The 18,743-nt window shown below is 52.2% G+C and overlaps 2 protein-coding genes across 3 annotated transcripts; one reads left to right on the forward strand and one right to left on the reverse strand.

The window, feature by feature from the left end:
- Positions 1-654: 654 nt before the first annotated feature.
- KCTD2 (potassium channel tetramerization domain containing 2) lies at positions 655-11,825 on the reverse strand. Of its 2 annotated transcripts, XR_014229731.1 has the most exons (7): positions 11,503-11,825; positions 9,352-9,460; positions 8,590-8,681; positions 7,780-7,875; positions 4,712-4,837; positions 3,112-4,113; positions 655-2,819 (listed from the first exon to the last, which is right to left on the reverse strand). XR_014229731.1 is itself a non-coding variant. In XM_082326808.1 (6 exons), the coding sequence occupies exons 1-6, from the start codon at positions 11,794-11,796 to the stop codon at positions 4,084-4,086; spliced, it is 747 nt and encodes a 248-aa protein (XP_082182934.1). In that variant the 5' UTR covers positions 11,797-11,825; the 3' UTR covers positions 655-4,083. The 2 variants fall into 2 exon arrangements, 1 of the variants encoding a protein (XP_082182934.1); XM_082326808.1 differs by having other exon boundaries at positions 655-4,113.
- A 140-nt stretch (positions 11,826-11,965) lies between these two features.
- Positions 11,966-15,061, forward strand: ATP5PD (ATP synthase peripheral stalk subunit d). The gene is made up of 6 exons (XM_082326936.1): positions 11,966-12,025; positions 12,414-12,544; positions 13,227-13,323; positions 14,178-14,249; positions 14,589-14,651; positions 14,783-15,061. The coding sequence occupies exons 2-6, from the start codon at positions 12,423-12,425 to the stop codon at positions 14,912-14,914; spliced, it is 486 nt and encodes a 161-aa protein (XP_082183062.1). The 5' UTR covers positions 11,966-12,025; positions 12,414-12,422; the 3' UTR covers positions 14,915-15,061.
- Positions 15,062-18,743: the final 3,682 nt, after the last annotated feature.

Consider the following 18,743-nt stretch of genomic DNA (forward strand, 5'->3'; position numbering starts at 1 on the left):
ATGTGCCCGGGGCGGGCTCGTGCCCGGGGCGGGCTCGTGCCCAGGAGCCAGTCGCAGGCTCAGAACACGAGGGGAAGCTGGATTGAAGAAACTCCACTTACTTGTCTCGCGTTCGTTCCGTTTGCCTCGGCGATGGCAAGACCCTGGTACCTTTGGTCTCGCGTGGGAAGGCGGGGAGCCGTTCGCGAGCTCCTGCGGCGGCGCAGCCCGGGCCTTTTCTGGTGGAGGAAGGGGCGAAGCTGCCTGCAACGGTCGGACCTCTGCCACGTGCGCTGGTCCAGAGTCGAGCAGGGGTTTAGTAAATGAAAGCCGCCAAAAAAATCCCTGTTCCTTTCTTAGCTACTCACGTTTAACGCTTGTATTAACGTTCTGCTTGCTTGGGGCTGACAGCAGAAACGGTAAAGTTAAATGTAGAAGTTGAGATTCTTTTGTATAACAGAAAATCAGAAACCTGCTTCAGTTTGCCTTTTTCTCTGGAAGTAACCAACGACTCGGAAATGCTCTCCTCCTGGCAAATCACTGTTACAAATGAATTGGAGGCCGAAGCAGGTACCCAATTTGCACATGAACGCAGTATTTGTGCGGTAAGGTGGCAAATGGATGCAGAGAAAGCAGCAGGCTGCAAACTCTTCAAACTTTTCAAACCCATTTCAGAATCTTTATTGAAAAAAAAAAAAAATCAATCACAGCATCTCAACTGTTATTCAAACACATTTAATAAACAAAGAGAAACAGTAGCAAAGGGCACCGACACGTGACAAACTGTACAAAAGCTCCGGGTTTGCAGGCAAAGGCGAGGGGAGGAGCCCCCGGCCCCGCGGCGCGGCTGGGGAGCTGCTCCGTCCCGGCGCCCTGCAGCGAACCGTGCCCCCGTCGCCTCCGCCCGCTCAGTCGCCCCTGAGAAAAATCGACTTTTAAAAATGTGCAGAAACAAAGACACTTCGAGAGGTTATTTCCAGTCTTGCCATAATGGAACAATTTAGGCCACTGGGAAAGTTTTAAAAAAACCCCAAGGTGTCATACTCTCCGTTCCCAGGATTAATGCTTTGAAGCGAACCTTCCCAAGAGGCACAAGCGCTCTGGGACATCCAGCAGACCTACCCCTGCTCACCTACCCTACTCGCCACAACCTGCTACCTTTTTTAGAGTGAACGGGACAAATTTCATCCTAATTCAGCGCTAGTTTTGATATAGTTGTGACCGAGTGGAAGGCAATGGAAGGAAAAGCCCCGTCGAGCACAGCAGGGATGCAACTGGTGCGTAATGCCGAGACCAGCCTTGGTCTGAGGGTAAAGGTGACCCAGCACAGTCAGGAAAGGAGAAATCCTCCACTGGGAACGTCCCTGCTCTGGATGGACTGCACGCCTGGTCCTAAATATCGCCCGAGAACTCGAGGGTCCAGTACCGGCGATCAGTTATCTACCATAAACTTGTTCTGTTAAACGTAAAGACCCTGCAAGCGAACCCAAAGCGTCTTCAACCCCCCAGCGCGTCCTTGCCGCAGAGAGCAGCGTGGAGGGGAAAACCAAGACGCAACTTTGATAGTCTGTCTTCTGCATGCGAGAGAAATAGCTGTTCCACTCAACGGGCAAGGGCAATTTTTAGGCTGCCTGGCTCAGGGGGGAAAGTGATGGCATCGCTCTTGCATCAGGCAGTCCTCCGGTGGGCTTCACCGCGTATGGCATGTTTGGTGATGCAGAAAAGCAACGAGGTATCGTTTTTATCTACTTGAGCTGTACCGTCTCCCTTTGCAACTAGTGCTGCTTTGAGCTCCGCGAACAGCAAGGCGCTCAGCTAGCATCGATGTGACAAAAGCAGCTGGACCAGCTCCTGTTGCCTTTACTTTGATATTTCTTGACCAGTTCCCAGAAACTCCCTCCTCTGAGGAAGGGAAAGACGACAGATGAGAGTGTTAAAGGGCTTTTTAGGCTGCTAACTCGCATACATGCGCTTCTTGACTTCTTAGCTGGGAGCACAGACGGACAATGACCGAGGCTACGAGATACGGACAGAGGAGGGAGATCTATACACATCACAGTGTTATTTGGGCCCAGCCAAGGCGTACGGTCTAACCACACCGATACCATCTCACCACATTCGAAACAGGGAAGATGGAGGGAAGAAGAAGAGCTGGGTTCTTCAGCGTGACGGCAAGCCAGCTGCATTTCAACAGCCTGTAACTGACACGATGTGAATTCAGACATTTGGCACAGTCTGTTGTTACCAGGATTAAACCAGCGCAGATAATTCACCAGTCTCTCTTGAGAATGAGGCAAAGCCTCCACCGGAGGAGATACGTTGGCAAAGCAGGATGGGAGAGGACAGGCAAGAGTACGTACAGGACTGGAAAGAGGCAGAGCGCAGCGGTGTCTTTGCTGCACCTCGTTTGCTGAACTGGTTGTTGGACCGTTGGTAAAGCTGCCGCAAGGCCCTGTCAGCAAGGGATAAGATGGGAAACCTGCCTAATTCTATCTCAAAGCCTTAAGGAGACCACAGGTAGCTGAAGTCCTCCAGAAAGGAGCCCAACTCCTCAGTCCAGGTGAGGAATTTCTGATACCTTGTGGAGAAACATCTGCTCTGAGCTTGTCAGCATCTGTGAATTCCAGCGTCTCTGAAGCTTTGTGTTTAATGTCAGTTTGGGACTTGACCCAAAAAGACCCAAGTGCCTGGACACTTAGGCTACAAAGAACAAAGCCAGGATGAAAAGGGAAAAACATGCAGCAAATTCCTAAGCAATTCCATTTACCAGACGAGGAGGGACATGCCCTTGGTGAGGGGTGGCACAGATTAACAGAGGGGAACCAGTGACTGCAGTTTGGCTAAGATCAGAATTCGAGAGGCACAAACGAACATTTTGCACATCCATCCAAGGCATTCCAAAAAAAAAAAAAGGAAAGAAAAAAAGAGAAAAGTCACAGAAGTCGACACATCACTTTGGACAAGAAACATTACAACAGTTTGGCAACTTCCCACCCCCCCAGCTCTGTGATGCCCCTCTGTAATTTGAGGTGATCTCTTAAAGGTGGGGACGTGAGGGGGCTGCAGATAAATCACTGCATGTAAATAGGGGATCTCCTCCGCAAAGGATCTCATGGGTTAAAACAAACCTACCTGCTTGCTACAGTAAGAAAGAAATTCTGCCTGAAGTCCTCCCTTGGTGAGAAGGAAGGAGACAGAGCCCACGCTGCTGGAGACAAACAAGGCAAAGCTGAACTTGGCAGCGACAAGTCCCTAACCTCGTGCCTTGGCACCAGGCTGAGATATGGCCGTGGCAGGGTACTGGAGGGGAAGGTGTCACCACTCTTCTGCAGCAGAGAAGCGTAAAGGACAGAACTACCGCCCTGTCGCTGTTCTGGGTGAGCACAGGTCTCTCTGCTTACGCATGCGAAGTAATGGGCTTTGGGAAATGCCAGGAGCCCGTATGTATTAGTGTTAACAGCGAGACCCGTGCTAGATGTACGCGCGACTCCGCTCCCCTTAGGACCTAAACTCAGCTCTCAGGAATTGAACACGGAACAAATACAAAGCAAGAATGGAAAAAGGCTGTGTGGGGTTTTTACGAGTGGTTGTTTTGTTCCTCCTTTTAAAGCCCTGTTCTTCTGATTTGGGGGGGGGCTGGCTGATCGGGGGGAGCACTGCGAGCTCCCTGCACTCTTCTGGTGGCAGACCTGGGTGCGAGAAATGGCCCAGCTCCGATCCAGATCCTCCCACCTACGCCAGCCTGCGGAAGGTGGGACTGATCACAAGGGCCTGCGGACCTGAGCAACCTTCGCAAAGGCTCCGACTGGGAATCCGGCCCAGCCATTGTTGGAAAAATTCAATACAGCGCTGGCCAAGAAAATAAAACAAATACTTGTGGAAAGGACTATCCAACTGGAAGAGTCTTTTCCTTCCTTGGTTTCCAGGGTAAGAGGGAAGCCTTTGGTTATGACCAGAATTATTCGCCATTGGCAGGACAGGCTCGGCTTTGCTTTGCATTAGCTTGGTTACTGTACAAGGGCAAGGTTGCGCTGCGGAGAGGCGCTCTGCCCAGCGGGACTGCCCTTTTGACATCTGGGAGTTTTAACAGCGTGGACGCTTGAATTACATCCGGGATCCTCGCTCTTGAAGAATCTGAAAAAGAAGAGAGCTTCTCTAAATACCTTGGACAAGTTTAGATGCAAAAGTTCACGTTCAGAGTCCTTGTTTTTTGCAGAGAAAGGAAAGATGGGCTAACGTGAGAGCAGCTTGTTGGGTTTTAAGCTACCACAACAAATGACAGGCTGGTTAAAGCTGACTGAGCCCTTCTCTAGAAATCCTGCTTAGCTGCCTGCCAGGAGTTAAGATTGTCGCCTTTTGTTGCTATCCTGGGGGGAAAAAAAAAAAAAAAGAGTGGATTGAAAGAGGGGAAAAAAAAGCTTGTCTCTCCCTGCAGTATCCTTCAACCACAAAATGTGACCAATCTCAGAGGCCCTTGTTATGCTGTCCTCCTTTTTCAAGTCTCTCTCTTTCCTCCAATTTTTTGGTCTTAATTTGAAATGTACAAATAGCCATAGCTCTTGTCCTACAGTAAACCATGACATCTTCCAGAGGGGGAAGATCATGCATAGAGGAGGAAACAGGAAAGCTGGCACCCGGAACTGCTGCTGCCCATCGTGGATCGGCTAGTGTAAGAAGGGCTTTTTCTTTGCATAGCGGAATTCAGGTCAATACCTCCGAGCAGATGCCTTACCTTTGCCTTCTCGCTGGGCTCCTTGACAATGCCGTTGGTGGAATTGTTGAGCTCCCTGGACACAACGCAGAGGAATTCTGCCTGGTCTTCGTTTCCGTAGTTATAGGAAGATCCAATGCTGATTAGCTGCACAACAGGAGACAGCCAAGGTAACTATCGCTAAGTCTTGACTTTTGCTTTGCTCCTACACTTGCTCTGCGAGATGCGACTGTCCAGCGAGACCTGCTCGGGACCCCCAGCGTCCTGCGTGTCCCCCCGTGTCCCAGGGACACGGCCAAGCTCCAGAGCCCTCTAGTGGCACCTGGAGCCTCAGGAAGAAATTCCAGCCTGGAACTGCAATGCTGAACACAACAGAACATTTTCCAACTACTGAGGGCAGAAAAAGGAAGAGCGTGGCAGATTTTGCAATAGATAATATCCAGCTAATTCAGATATGGGGCAGGCAATGCAGACTTCCCGGTCCAGACTACACCGACCTTGGCTCTCGGCTTGCCTTTTGACTTCCATGTGTAACAACTGGAAAGACAATTCTTTTCCATGGACAGATGTTACATTAACTAGGGGACACCTGGCAAACTGGCACCATTCTTTACGTAGATGCTGTCAGGATGGAGTTTGATATCTGTGTAAATGGGATTATATTCTATGACTGTTGTGATGAGGGGTCTGGACTCGATCCAAGCCATCCCATCTGTCTCATTGATCCTTATTACATTAAAAGGACACCCTGGAGCGCAGAGCTAATTTGTCATTTACAACTCAGTTCTGCTTTCCAGATCATAAATCTAAGTAATCTGAAGAAAGCAGTGTGAATCTTATCAACCGTGTATATCTAGGAAACTCTAACACGCAGCGTGCACCCTAACTTCCATGTCCTGATGGATTTTAGAAGAGCGCGCTCCGTATTTATACAGGAGACAGATGCAGTCAACAGCCTTCCTAGACAGACGACTATCTATACGCTCACAGCGCAGCTGCGGGAGGACTTCGGGGCTGTCGTACTGACTGGCCTCCAGCACTCTTTTAAACAGGCTTTGATGCTTGTGCTGAGGGCAACAGACAGAGGATAAAAAAAGATTTCTTTTATTTTGAATTTTGCTTCCCTGCTCCCTGTCTTGACTGTTTAAGCTCTTGGGTATTTCAATACCACACATCATTATTTACTCAACAAACACAAAGTGTCTTTTGATAAAGATAGCCATTTTCCAGACTACTGAGCTGTAGGTGGACAGGAGAATGGATTTCTGTTTAAAATAGCAAATTTCTATTCCATCCTTAATTTAAGCAGGACTGAATGGTACAAGGCAGAGAACCTGAAAGACCACATGCTCCTCTGAGAACCCAAGCCTGACAGGCAGTAAGGCTGCAACAGCTTTTACCACTCCTGGCTTTCCTGCAGGTTCCTGAACCAGTCTTTTTGATATTATGAAGCGACTGGATGCAAAGAGCCCATGAAGGGAACATCTGCTCTGTTCAACCACTGGCATCCAGGCTAAGACTTAGCAACAGGTGCTCTCTCTGTCCCCGATACGTGGATCTGTTACCATCTTTCCTAACACGTCTCGGCACGCCAAGCGGTGTGATTTGGGGGAGGGTAGAAGCGACGCTGGGCTGCACATCTGAGGAAAGACCTCGGCAATAGGCTGCAGCTACAATGTGCCTCCCAGCAGGGCCCATTTCAGCACGGGACATATCCCGTGCTGCACCACTGCCACGTTCCTGCTCTGTGACCCAGCCTGGACCATCTCACAGCTGGAGAGAGGCTGTGCTGCTGTGTGAGGTCTAGCCCTGACCAAAGCATCCTATCTGTCGGTCTTGCTGCCCTCGGGGGGGTTTGAGCTGAATGCAAGTCCCAGGGGAGGGCAAGAACAGCTCCTGATGGTGGGAGCACGCTGGAGCGGGATGTGCAGGAAATTTTGCTGGTGCTTGCAGTGTCCAGGAAGGAGGAGGCTGGCAGGGAGCTCGGTGGTTTGTGCAAAGGCTGTGGATGGCAGAGGGAGGGAGGGAGGGAGGGAACAGGAAGGGAACACACTAGCATTTGCTTGTAACCACTATCTCGACCCTATTGTTATAGATTTGAAAAGCAAGGCTAGGAAAGATGTAAGGCTGCAGATTCCTGTGTAGGGCACTGCCTATAGCCTTTTGGTTTTGGGGGTGTGTACGTGCATGTGTGAAAGGCAACATCTGTTCCGTACGTTTTTGGACAGTAAAACCTGGGTGTTGGAGAACTGCATTTCCATAAAGCAGCCAGTGGCTCTTGGTCACAAGATTTCCCTACCGGCTCACAGGGGCAAGAGTTTTTGGCTGCCTCTCCACTACGCAATAGGAGTTTTCAGGCACTACAGAACAGATATATATGAACAAGTGATGCAAAGTGCTGTTGCTAATCCTACGCCTCACTTCGTGTCAGCATATTTCCCACAACATCCACTTGTACTGAAGCTGGACTAATTGGGAAGACAGCAGAGCTGTAATCCACAGAGCCTATTCCGCAGTTTCCTAATATAGCATTACCATGCAGGCCAGCTGGTTTCCAGTTCTCCATCCTCCTAAATACGAGGACTGTATGCAATTCCAGAAACCAAATCTGGAACTAATGCCATATGCAACTTCAGTGACACCTAGCTCTGGAACCGGCTGCGCTACAAAGGCATCTGCAGGAAGTGTGTTTCTCACATCACTCAGCACCTCTTCAGCAAATGCGGGAGTCGTGGCTTTGAGCTTCCAGAAAAGTCGTGCTGTGTTTTTTCATGGCTCTATTAATTTTCCCAGATAAAACTGTTGTTCTGGGGTCTGGTATATGTGATGAAATGCAGGAGAAGGGAAGAATGGCTCTAGATTTGACAAGGATACAAGAAGTCCTGAGAGAAAAAATGACATCTCTCTTGGCAGTTTGAGTAAATTCTGCCTTTCCCTGTCAGTTATTCCACAGAAGTGGGCTGCTGCTCAGTTCAGACTGCTTATTCAGAAGAGCAGAGCAGAGCAGTGTGAAGTGCAATTAAATAGCAAACTCTGCTTATTCCATATGCAGCTTTCAAAGGGATTCTGCCATTCTTCGGTAATGGTACCTGTTCAAATTTCCAGCCATCGGACATAGTGGACACCATCTGTGTGAGCTCCTCCTCTTGGCACTGCAGGACTCTGTACACATGCTTCACAGGTCCCTAAAGCACGGAGAATAAAAATAAGTGTGAGTTTAGTAATTGTTATGCTAGTATCAAGCTAGGAAATGAATAAGCCTCTCCTGCTCTGTCGTCTTTTATTATTTCTTATCTGTTATTTGAGGAAGCCTGAGCCCCACAGGCTTTCTGATGTTCCGACCATCCAACCGATCCTAAAGCGGGTACATGCGGTTGGCACGCTTCTCTTAAAAGCCTTCTATGTGTCTAAGGGCCAGTGAAAGCAAAACTTCCTTGGCTTTCAAAGCCATTTAGTGCTTTTTGAAAGTGTTTCTCTTCTGCAATTGAATCTAGTGGGTGTGTTAATATCAGCTGAGCAGCAACGGAAAAAATTGCCACAGAGAGACAGATAGGAAGGGAAGAAAACGATTTAGAGAAGGAAGAGTTTGAACTCTTCCTTACACACCAAAGCAGTATGTTTTGCTTTATAACCACCCGTCTTTGCTCCTGGCCCCTCTCATTTAACTGTTTGTTGTCTTGCCCTGCAGTGCTAACAAGATGACTCAGTGGTCTGTGCTTATAAAACCATAATGGATACTCTTTCCTCGCTGTGCCTCAGATCTACCTAAAAGCACCGATTCCACCTCTTAAAGATGACTAAACAAAAAATCTGCTACTAGGAGCATCTACAGCCACACGCCCTTCTACTACGCTACAGAAAATGACTGACTTCATAACGCAAAAGTTCCTGTGCCTTACTTGAGAGGTTCTGTTCTCGTTATCCCGTATCCGCTCCTTCACCAGCCGCACAAGAGATGCAATATTGTAAAACTCGGCTTCTTCCAGTACCCCTAAAAAAGGAACCAAAAGTAGAGAGAAATTCTGTTACTGTGTCCAGGGTAGAGTGAAGATGATTCTGCTACAAGGATGCAGCAGCTGCTCCTGACTCCAGATCTAGCCCAGATGTGAGGAAATCCCCGAACGCTGAATAGACTGTGCCACTGATCTCGTGCTCGCAGGCTGGAAGAAAATGACCAACTAGCTGTCACCTCCTTTTGTCCCTTACAGGATCTTTAAGAAAGATTATTCCCCATTCCCTGGGATTATCAGAAACCTCGTGGTACAATCTCTGTTTTGTTCACACAGCCCCGTTAGGGGAAAGTCACCAAAGCTGCCTGCCTGCAGAGAACTCCTGTCCGTGGAGGGAGAGGAGATGTGCTGACAGATCTTTTGCTCTGCTAACAGAAGCTTTTGACCTAAGCAGAAGAGCGATGGCTCGTGTTGTAAGCTGCAGGCCTCTGCTTTCAGGAAGCTACAGAATCTAGCGATTTAATCCCTGTTAACGAGCATCCTTCTGAGGAACCAACAGTACTAACAGCACTACTGGGAAATGCGGCTTGCTCACACCCTTACACATCGCCGTCTCGGGAACCCTGCGCACTCAGGCAAGTTTCTGATGATGGCGCTCGGATGCTGCCATCAGACAGCATTTGCAGTGCTTCCCCTGCATTTTTCTCTTACCTTCTTCTGCAAGCTCCTTGTTTATGATGAGCTTCCCGTGTCGGAGGTAGTTCAGTATCGGACCAAAATACGTGGGGTCTCTATCGATGAGATACGCCCCTGTCTCATCCTGTTGAGCGCGTACAGGAATGAAGCGGGGGTGGTTAAGTGGTACCAGGAAAAAAATAATTTCAGTTGAAAACAATAAATTGAACAGTTTTTCTCTGAGAACCTGGATTCATTTGCCTGTGAAACGTGTACTCATGACTCCACATTCAAACCAACATTATTATTTTTTTTTTTTTTCCAATATCTGAACTCGGCTACAAATGTTGCAGCTCAATGATGCTGGCAGATGCTTCAGATTAAGCACTTCCATAACAGAGTTTATGTACCTGGAGAGAAAAGCAGGGCTTAGCTGTTTTTCTTCACTGCAATATTAAAAACCAAAAGCTGGCAGTTGTGTTGCATCTAAATTTGCTTTCCAGACTAGTTTAGCCAAGAAACTCTGGAGGAAGATTGAATCTCCAGTTCTAGCTAGCAGCCTGTGATGGTTTAAGCAGCTCTTTTTTTCTCCTTTCTACTACTGAAAAAGCACATTGCAACGTACCATCCTTGTCTCTAGCAATACACTATTGCCATCAAATAACCAACGATTCGCAACCAAAAACATCTCTTGAGCCAGCTTTGAAGCGCTGACAAAGCCTGCCCAGAAGTCTTTCATATCACTCCTTTAAATCATTTTAAAGCAACATTTGTCCTGCCAGTCAATCTGCTCTAAAGCAATAAAAACTGTGGAAAAAAAAAAAAAAAACAAAAAACAAAACCCACTCTGAAATGTCATCTCCTCTATTCACTGATGCTGGCGACTGCTATTTTGATCACAACCAGGCTTTATCTTTTGATTAAACTCTGAACAGAGTGGCAAGACACCTGAATAATTCTCAGTCTGACCTACCCACGAAATATTTACAAAACCTGGGGCAGTGGATCCTACAGAAAACCTGCAATTACAAGAATAACTGTTTGCAAAATCCTTACGATAAACTGCAACAACTGCAAAACTATCCACCCGTGTAAGGAACGTGCAGTGTGATCTTTTACAAGAGCAAAGTGAGATATATTAAAAAAAAACCAACCCAACACATGCTGAGGGTGAGAAATCATTAAAATTCCTGTTTCTCAGAAAGGTTCCGCGGCGGGAGGTGGAGGGCGTCGGTGCCCACAGTGCCGGGGTGTTACGGGAACGAGGGCAGACCCTAAGCCCCGTTCTTGGGGATGCGGCCAAAACCGCGGCCGTGTAACGGGACACGAGGGACAAGGAGCCGGCGTGTGCCAGAGCGGCGCGTGTCCCGGGGACCGCGGGAGCGGGGCTGCCGCGGAGATCGGCCCATCCACGCTGCAGGGTCAGGGGCTGCCGGGGCCATAAAGCAACATTGGGGATCTTGACCCTGGGGACACCGGGGCCGGGGCTGTCACCCAGCCGGTACAGCGGGGCCCAGTCTGCTGGCCCTGGGGACACCGGGGCCAGGGCTGTCACCCAGCTGGTACAGCGGGGCCGGGGGTGCTGGCCTGGGGACACCGGGGCCGGGGCTGTCACCCTGCTGGTACAGCGGGGCCCGGGGTGCTGGCCTGGGGACACCGGGGCCGGGGCTGTCACCCAGCCGGTACAGCGGGGCCGGGGGTGCTGGCCTGGGGACACCGGGGCCGGGGCTGTCACCCAGCCGGTACAGCGGGGCCGGGGGTGCTGGCCCTGGGGACACCGGGGCCGGGGCTGTCACCCAGCCGGTACAGCGGGGCTGGGAGTGCTGGCGTGGGGACACCGGGGCCGGGGCTGTCACCCAGCCGGTACAGCGGGGCCGGGGGTGCTGGCCTGGGGACACCGGGGCCGGGGCTGTCACCCAGCCGGTACAGCGGGGCCGGGGGTGCTGGCCTGGGGACACCGGGGCCGGGGCTGTCACCCAGCCAGTACAGCGGGGCTGGGGGTGGTGGCCCTGGGGACACCGGGGCCGGGGCTGTCACCCAGCCGGTACAGCAAGTCGAGGCGCTGCCCCCCCGGTGACACCGGCTGCCGTGGGGGCTGAGGCGGCTCAGGGAGGGGCGGTCACCGGCCGGGCCCGGGGCCTCGCCGCCGCGGGGCGGGGTGGGGGCCGCCCCCCGCCGCGGCCTCACCTTGTCGGAGCCGAGCTCGGGCCCGTCCTGGCAGCAGAGGCGGCACAGGAAGGACTTGGGCTCCCGGCACAGCGTCTGCCGGGTGCTCACGAAGTACGTGCCGCCCACGTTCAGGCGCACCCACTTGGAGGCGGCGGGCGGCCGGGCCGCGCCGGGAGGGGACAACGCCCCACCGGAGCCCGCCGCCGCTCCGGCCGCGCGGGGGCTGGGCGGTCCCGGCGTGCCCCCGGGGCCCGGGCTGGGCGTGCGGCCCCGCGGCGGCCCCTCCGCTGCCGCCGCCGCCAGCTCGGCCATGGCGGTACCGCTCAGCGCCCCCGCGCCGCCATCACCGCCCGCTGCGCTGCGCCGCCCCGCTCCGCCGCCGCCGTCCCGGAAGTGCTTTGCGCGCCGGAAGCGGCGGCGGTCACCGGGAGGGCGGAGAATGACGCTTTCCGGTAGGGCCTCGCTCTGATTGGGCGGCGGGGGTGGGACTTCCGTCTCTGCTGGCGTCTGCGCCTGGGGACGGCGGTGGCGGTCAGTGAAGGTGAGGGCGGGGAAGCGCCGCGGCGGGGCCGGGGGCGGCGGGGCCGGGGGGGCCTGCGGGGTGGGGACCGGCCGGTGAACCGGGGAGGGGGATCCGGGGCTGGGGGAGGGAAGGGGCCGGGGTGGGCCTGGGCGGGGGTGGGGGCGTGAGGCCGCGGCGGGGCTGGGCTGGGCTGAGGAGCGCTCCCCGTGTCCCCGTCCCCCCTGTCCCCGTCCCCCTGTGTCCCTGTCCCCCGTGTCCCCGTCCTCCCTCCCGCCCCATCCCGCACCCCTCGGTGCCGGCATCCCCGGGCCGGAGCCGTCACTCCCCACCCCCGCTGTCGCTGGGTCCTGCCCGCTCCCCCCCGCCCCAGCGTAACCCCCCCCGGTGTTGTCTCCCCCGGGCGCAGGCTGGAAGCATGGCGGGCCGCAGAGCTGCCATCAAGGCCATTGACTGGGCGGCCTTCGCCGAGAGGGTGCCCCCGAACCAGAGGGCCATGTTCAACGCCCTGAAGACCCGCAGCGACGCGCTGTCGGCCCGGTGAGTGCCTGCCCGGCGCCCGCGTGTGGGGCGGTTCAACCCCTCAGCTGAACCCTTCAGCCTTTGCGGTACCGGCGTGAGCCGCTGTCGGTAACCGTGGTCTTGCAGAAGTGTCCTGGCAGGGCACCTTCAAGACAGCTGGTGGCTTTTTTTTTTTGGCAAATTGTCTTTACCTAACTCTCCCCAGAGTAAAACAATAGCTGAAACGTAAAAAAGCAGTTCTGTGAAAGCAGTTTGCTTTGGCGTGTTCAAAACGTTTTGCAAGCTTTGTTGTTCTGTTAAATGCTGTAGGAATTCATGAGTCTTCTCAAATGCTTCAGCATCCGCTGCTTGGTACAAACGTTGGCTGTTACAGTTCCTATTGCTGATTGCCTCTAGCGCAGTATTGTGAAAACTGCCTAACCCTTTCTTACAGGGCCGCGCCCAGAGACGCTGTATAATAGTTTGAAGGGGAGCAGGGCTGCAGGCTCAACTCTTCTCGTCCGTATAGCGAAGTCTGTTTCAAGGGCAGAGGGGTTTGCAGAAGTGGTTCATCGCTGCTTGTTAATGATGGACCTGGAAATATTTAAATTAGACTTAGCAGGCTCTGTTGACACTCTGGAAAGTAACTGTGGCAGAGAGCAAATGATAGCGCAGGGTTACTTCTAGCGCTGGTTGTGACTGCTGTCCTCCGTCTCTTTAGGTTGGCCGCCCTGCCAGAGAAACCCCCGGCCATCGACTGGGCTCACTACAAGGCTGTTGTTGCTAAAGCTGGCATGGTGGATGAGTTTCAGAAGAAGGTCGGTCTCTGCCAGCTGGTTGTTGCTCTTCTTGGAGGTTTAAACGGGGAATGTCTTTGGTGTTGAGAGGAGAACGCCAGAATTGGCAGCGGAGGTTGCTTTTGGCTAGCAGATGCCCCAGCTTCACGTCCCGCAGATCAGCGTCGCTGACCTCGAGGAGGTCACTTCAGTGCCATCTTTCAGGAGGAAACCTTGGCACAGCTGGTGAAAGAAAACTTGATAAATTATTTTGGCTGCAGGCGTGAATTCTGGGGTAGTGCCTCTCCTGAAGCAAACGCTCAAAGTGTTTCTCTTAACTCACCGAACGGAAGGAGGTGGGGAGCGTGGCTCTGCGCACTGAAAGGTGCAGGGCTAGCGGATGCCTGCAGGGGTTGCCACCCTCTTTACAAGCAGGAGTTGAAGAGCACGAGCGAGGCTTTTGCTGAAGGACGCGTGGTGTCACTGGCGCTGTGAAAATTGGCCTCCCAAGAGCGGGAGGACCCACGGGCCTCGGATGGATCTGCGAACTTTGTCTCGGGGGGAAATAAAGGCTGTGATATGATCAGTCTTTGGTGTTAGGCTTCCTTGCAATGCTGCACTTTGCTCTCTGCGGCGCTGTGATGAATGTGTGTGCTATTACCTGTCCCGGTGGTGGCAGGCCGTGCAGAACAGCTTGCTTTCAGCTCGCGGGTGAGCAGCGCTGCTTGTGAAGGATGCAGTCAAGCTGCAGTGATCAGCTTTAGAAAGCTTGTTAACTTCCCATGTTGTGGGCATATCCTAGGAAGAAAGGAGGGAATGCTCCCCTGCTGCTAGGGAAGATGAGCTTGGTGTGAAGGATTATTTCAATCAAACAAATTTTCTCTTTTGATTTACAGTTCAGTGCACTAAAGGTTCCTGAGCCAGTGGATACACAAACTGCCAAAATTGATGCCCAAGAGCAGGAAGCTGTAAGTGTTTAAACTGTTCCCTGATGCCGGGGTTGTCTCTGCCCCCTGTGAGGACGGGGTGAGAGGGAAGGGGTGTTCTGTACGCGCACCTGCGCAGGCAGGGCAGCCTGGGCCAGAGCGTGCCTCTGGTCTTCGCACGCGTCTCTGGCTTTTGGCTAAGCGAGAGGATTTCTGCCCGTGGAAGGGTTTGGCTCTCTGGGATTTGATCAAGATTCTGTCCACTTACCTAGTGTAACGACAATGAATTTTAATGCCAACTTACAGCGTGGGGTTGCAGGTTTGCTCTAAGTCGCTGTCTTTATCATAACCATATTCACCACGTCCTCTGCTTTCCTGCAGGCAAAGAGCACCGCTGAATACGTGCAGGCTTCCAAAGCTCGGGTTGCCCAGTACGAGCAACAAGTAAGTCTGGACTTTGCTTCGTGAGTACTCCCTTTAACCCAGCCTGGCACACACCTTGTTCTTAGCGTGTGCTTTGCTCTTTCTTGCTGACAAGTGACGTGTAACGTGTGTGTCTCTGCTCCCCCTTCAAGCTGCAGAAGCTCAGAAGCATGATTCCCTTTGAACAGATGACGTTTGAAGACTTGCACGAAGCCTTCCCTGAAACCAAACTGGACATGGAGAAATACCCGTACTGGCCCCACAGACCGATTGCTGATCTGTAAACTTGTCTGGAAGCAGTTTGTCTAACGACTGCCAGGCTCGATGGTCTTTTAAATAAAAGTGCTTCCCCTCCTGTTTGTGGCTTAGATCTTAGACATGAGGTTGCAAGGTGTTGAGCAATGTGGAACAATACACCGACTTGCAAACAACCCTGTTTTCCTGGATTTTGTCTTTTCTACCTGTGAGCTTGTTTCTGTAGCAAGGACCAAGATCCCAGCTAGGCCTGTTGATAAAACTGAGTCCTGTTGCATCTTCTGTAACGCAAATAAACTCTCTGTTCACCTCAGTAACCCCCTGGTGCAGGGAATGTAGTAGTTCTGCCGTTGCAGGCAAAGAGTTGCTGAGAAGTTGAACGTACAAAGCCCTTTGCGGTGCCGGGCTGTATTTGGTAGTGATCTGCCGCGTGGTGGGAGAGAAGTCTCAGCAGTTCTACAGGCAGAGGTCCAGGGCTGTTTTCTAGGTTGGTTGTGAGTTGGAGCATAGATGTGTTGAGATACACTTAAAAAAATAATTGAAGTTCTTTTTTTATTTTTTTAAAACATCCCAAGTATCACCCCGTTAATCCTGGTGATCCTATCTCTGTCCCGGCTCTCTGGTGTGGATCTCGCTGAAATGCACAGAAACAATAGCGCCAACGCTTCAGACTTGAATTGTTTTATTTAATTATCTGGGGTGGAATTCTTTCTCCAAAACGGAAATGTCACCATAAGAGAAGGGCATTAACTCCCTTTTCTGATGGTCACGCTTGTGGTAAGAATTACAGACGGCTAAAATGAAGGTATTATCCCCCAATTTCACAACTGTTTTATTCAAGTACCTCGCTAGCCCACAGAATACTCGAAGAACGTACGTAGCTGAACTCTCTACTGAAGTAGAGTGCAAAGCAGTAAGCATGCAGGTCTCATGCCTTGCACGTTTGTGGGGTTTTTTATTTCAGCAACTGAAACAACTGCAGCTCTATGAATCAAGCAGGAGAATAATTACAGCGGAGGGGTTAGAAGCAACACAGCGGAGAAAGACTGAAGGAGCCCTGTGCCGAGCTGGTCTCTAGCTGCTCCATTTTAGAGAAATAACAGCAAAAAACCCCAGGGACAGGAAGAAGTGACTGTAGAGAAGCACCTTCTCCAGGACGGGCAGGAACAGGTCCTGCTCCTGCGGCTGCCAGCGGGGCTGGGCTGGCGGCCCCTTGCCCTGCGCCGCCTGGGGAAGGTTCGGCAGTTGGGCGCCTTCCTTGGCGAGCGGTTTGGTGGTCGGGGCGTTCGCGGCTCGCGTCGCCGGCTCGGCGTGCGCATCTGCAAAGAGCAAGCGGCACCCGTCGGTATGGGGGGGTGGCGGGTGGCTGCCGCGACGGGTGCTGTCTGGGGCACTGGTTGCCCCGAGGAAACCCACCCTCGCTCGAAGGCACCTGCAGTAAAGTGCCCGTAACCCAAGCCACTTGTTTTACGAGGTTATGGGTTGCTTTACCTTGCTGGAAGCTTCCGAGAACCTTGTCGAGGCGTAGGGATTTGCGCTGCTGGTGCAATAGGAAGAAGGTGTCTAACACAGCCATGATCATGAGCAGGAAGGTGCCCAAGAAGAATACCACTACAGAACAACATGAAAACAAAGAAAACCCTTGATAATTGGCATCGCTTTCTGGAATCTGTAATCCTATCTGCGTTCAGTCGCCCGGTGGGGAAAAGGGGAAATTTCTAACTCCAGCAAGCTGATAAAGCCCAGCTGGTCGTGACTTCAGCGTTCATGAACGTGTCCGTAAACGCCCAAAGACCTCCCTTAGAGCCGGGACCTGCGTAAAAAGCAGTTAGTTTTTATTCAACAAAGACGGGTACCTATTACGGGTGGTTTGTTGGAGGAAGTTGGAAGGATGTTGTTGAGAATCACAGCTAACATGGAGCTGCCGAGGATGATGGCAATCTGGAAATTGATTTTCTCCTCGAGAGAGCTGGGTCCGAACAACACAGCCATATCCAGCAGATACAGGGCGCACGTTGGGAGGATCAGGTTCAAAATATACAGAGTGGGTCGTCTCTCCATGGAAACCTGTTGAAGAAGATGGACAAAATTTAGGTGAGCAAGAGGTAACTTACTGCATTGGGTGAATGCTTGTTCCCTAATGTAGAAAATTATCTTATTTCATACTTTTTTTTGGTGGCAAATCAGCACAATATAATATGGAAGTATTGCCGTACCACGTAGGTGACCACAGAAAATTCTTCATCGTCCAGCTTTTCTCTGTATTCAATGATGCTCAGGTTGGTGAACTTCCATTCTCCATCAGTTAGGAAGTAACTCTGGCTGTCTCTCATCATCTCAGCTGGTGTCCGTCTCGTCTTCATGATAAGGTCTGTTACTGCTTGGGCAGGAGGGAGAGGAGAGAAGTTGCAAAATTTAGGTATTTATTAGAGGTCAGTTATTTCCTCTCCCTTTCCCTCCCAACCAAGAGCGCGTGCAGATGGGGAAAGGTGATGTTGCTCGCACTGCTGGGGTTTCTTAGCCCATTAAATTAAAAAGGATTCTGGCCAAGAGACTTGGCTGGACCTCTGGGAAGGTGGATCAGAGGGGAAAGCTCTGGTGAATTAGGTCAGTTGTCCTTTGCGGATGGGAGCTGAGGGTTTTGTGTCGCCTCTGCTTGTTCTTCAACCCTTCCTGCTGGGATGAACTCTGCAGTGTGGATCCCTGAAACTGTCCTTCATTTCCTCTCGTTTCCATGGCTTCCAGGTATGTTTAAAGAGCAGCCCTGCAAAATCCTTTATGAACAAGTAGCCTTGTTGCAAGAAGCCTGCTAGTCTCTTGGTTTGTGGAGACCAGCCCCGGCGGGGCGGGTACCGGCCACAGAACATCCAGATGCTTCCAGAGGTGTTGCTGGGAAACACGCCAACGCGGAACGACAGCGGTTTAGCTCATTTTTCCTGGTGTTACATGACCTCAACCCCACTAAGCGTGAGCGTGCGGTGCTGCTAAGGGAGCCCAGGAGTTAGCCAGCGTCCATCTCACCTAGTCCTCCTCCTGCAAATTTAGCCCAGCTACGGTAAAACTCAGCGTGCTGCCGTACCTGGGTAGAGAAACGAAGCTATGCTCAAGTTGCACGTCTGGGTGTCAAAGGGAAACTTGAGGATCATCAAGCCGCACGTTAGGGTAACCTGGAAGGGCTGGGTGGAATTAAAGCTGCCGTTGTGCGTGATGGCCATGTAATCCAAGTTGGAGTTTTGTCCGTTCACTCTGGAGGAAACAAAAGTGGAGAGCGACCGAGCTCCGAGACGCTGCCACGCTCCTCAGTCCCACAAAAGCCTGGGCTGTAAGCACCCTTGGGGGGTCTGTAAGCACCCTTGGGGGGTCTGTAAGCACCCTTTGGGGGGTCTGTAAGCACCCTTTGGGGCTCTGTAAGCACCCTTTGGGGGGCTCTGTAAGCACCCTTTGGGGGCTCTGTAAGCACCCTTTGGGGCTCTGTAAGCACCCTTTGGGGGGTCTGTAAGCACCCTTTGGGGGTCTGTAAGCACCCTTTGGGGGGGGTCTGTAAGCACCCTTTGGGGGCTCTGTAAGCACCCTTTGGGGGGGTCTGTAAGCACCCTTTGGGGGGGGTCTGTAAGCACCCTTTGGGGGCTCTGTAAGCACCCTTTGGGGGGCTCTGTAAGCACCCTTTGGGGGGGTCTGTAAGCACCCTTTGGGGGGGCTCTGTAAGCACCCTTTGGGGGGGTCTGTAAGCACCCTTTGGGGGGGCTCTGTAAGCACCCTTTGGGGGGGTCTGTAAGCACCCTTTGGGGGTCTGTAAGCACCCTTTGGGGGGGCTCTGTAAGCACCCTTTGGGGGGGGTCTGTAAGCACCCTTTGGGGG

This window comes from Platalea leucorodia (genome assembly GCF_965183815.1).
Source record: "Platalea leucorodia genome assembly, chromosome: 14".
Lineage (NCBI taxonomy): Eukaryota > Metazoa > Chordata > Aves > Pelecaniformes > Threskiornithidae > Platalea > Platalea leucorodia.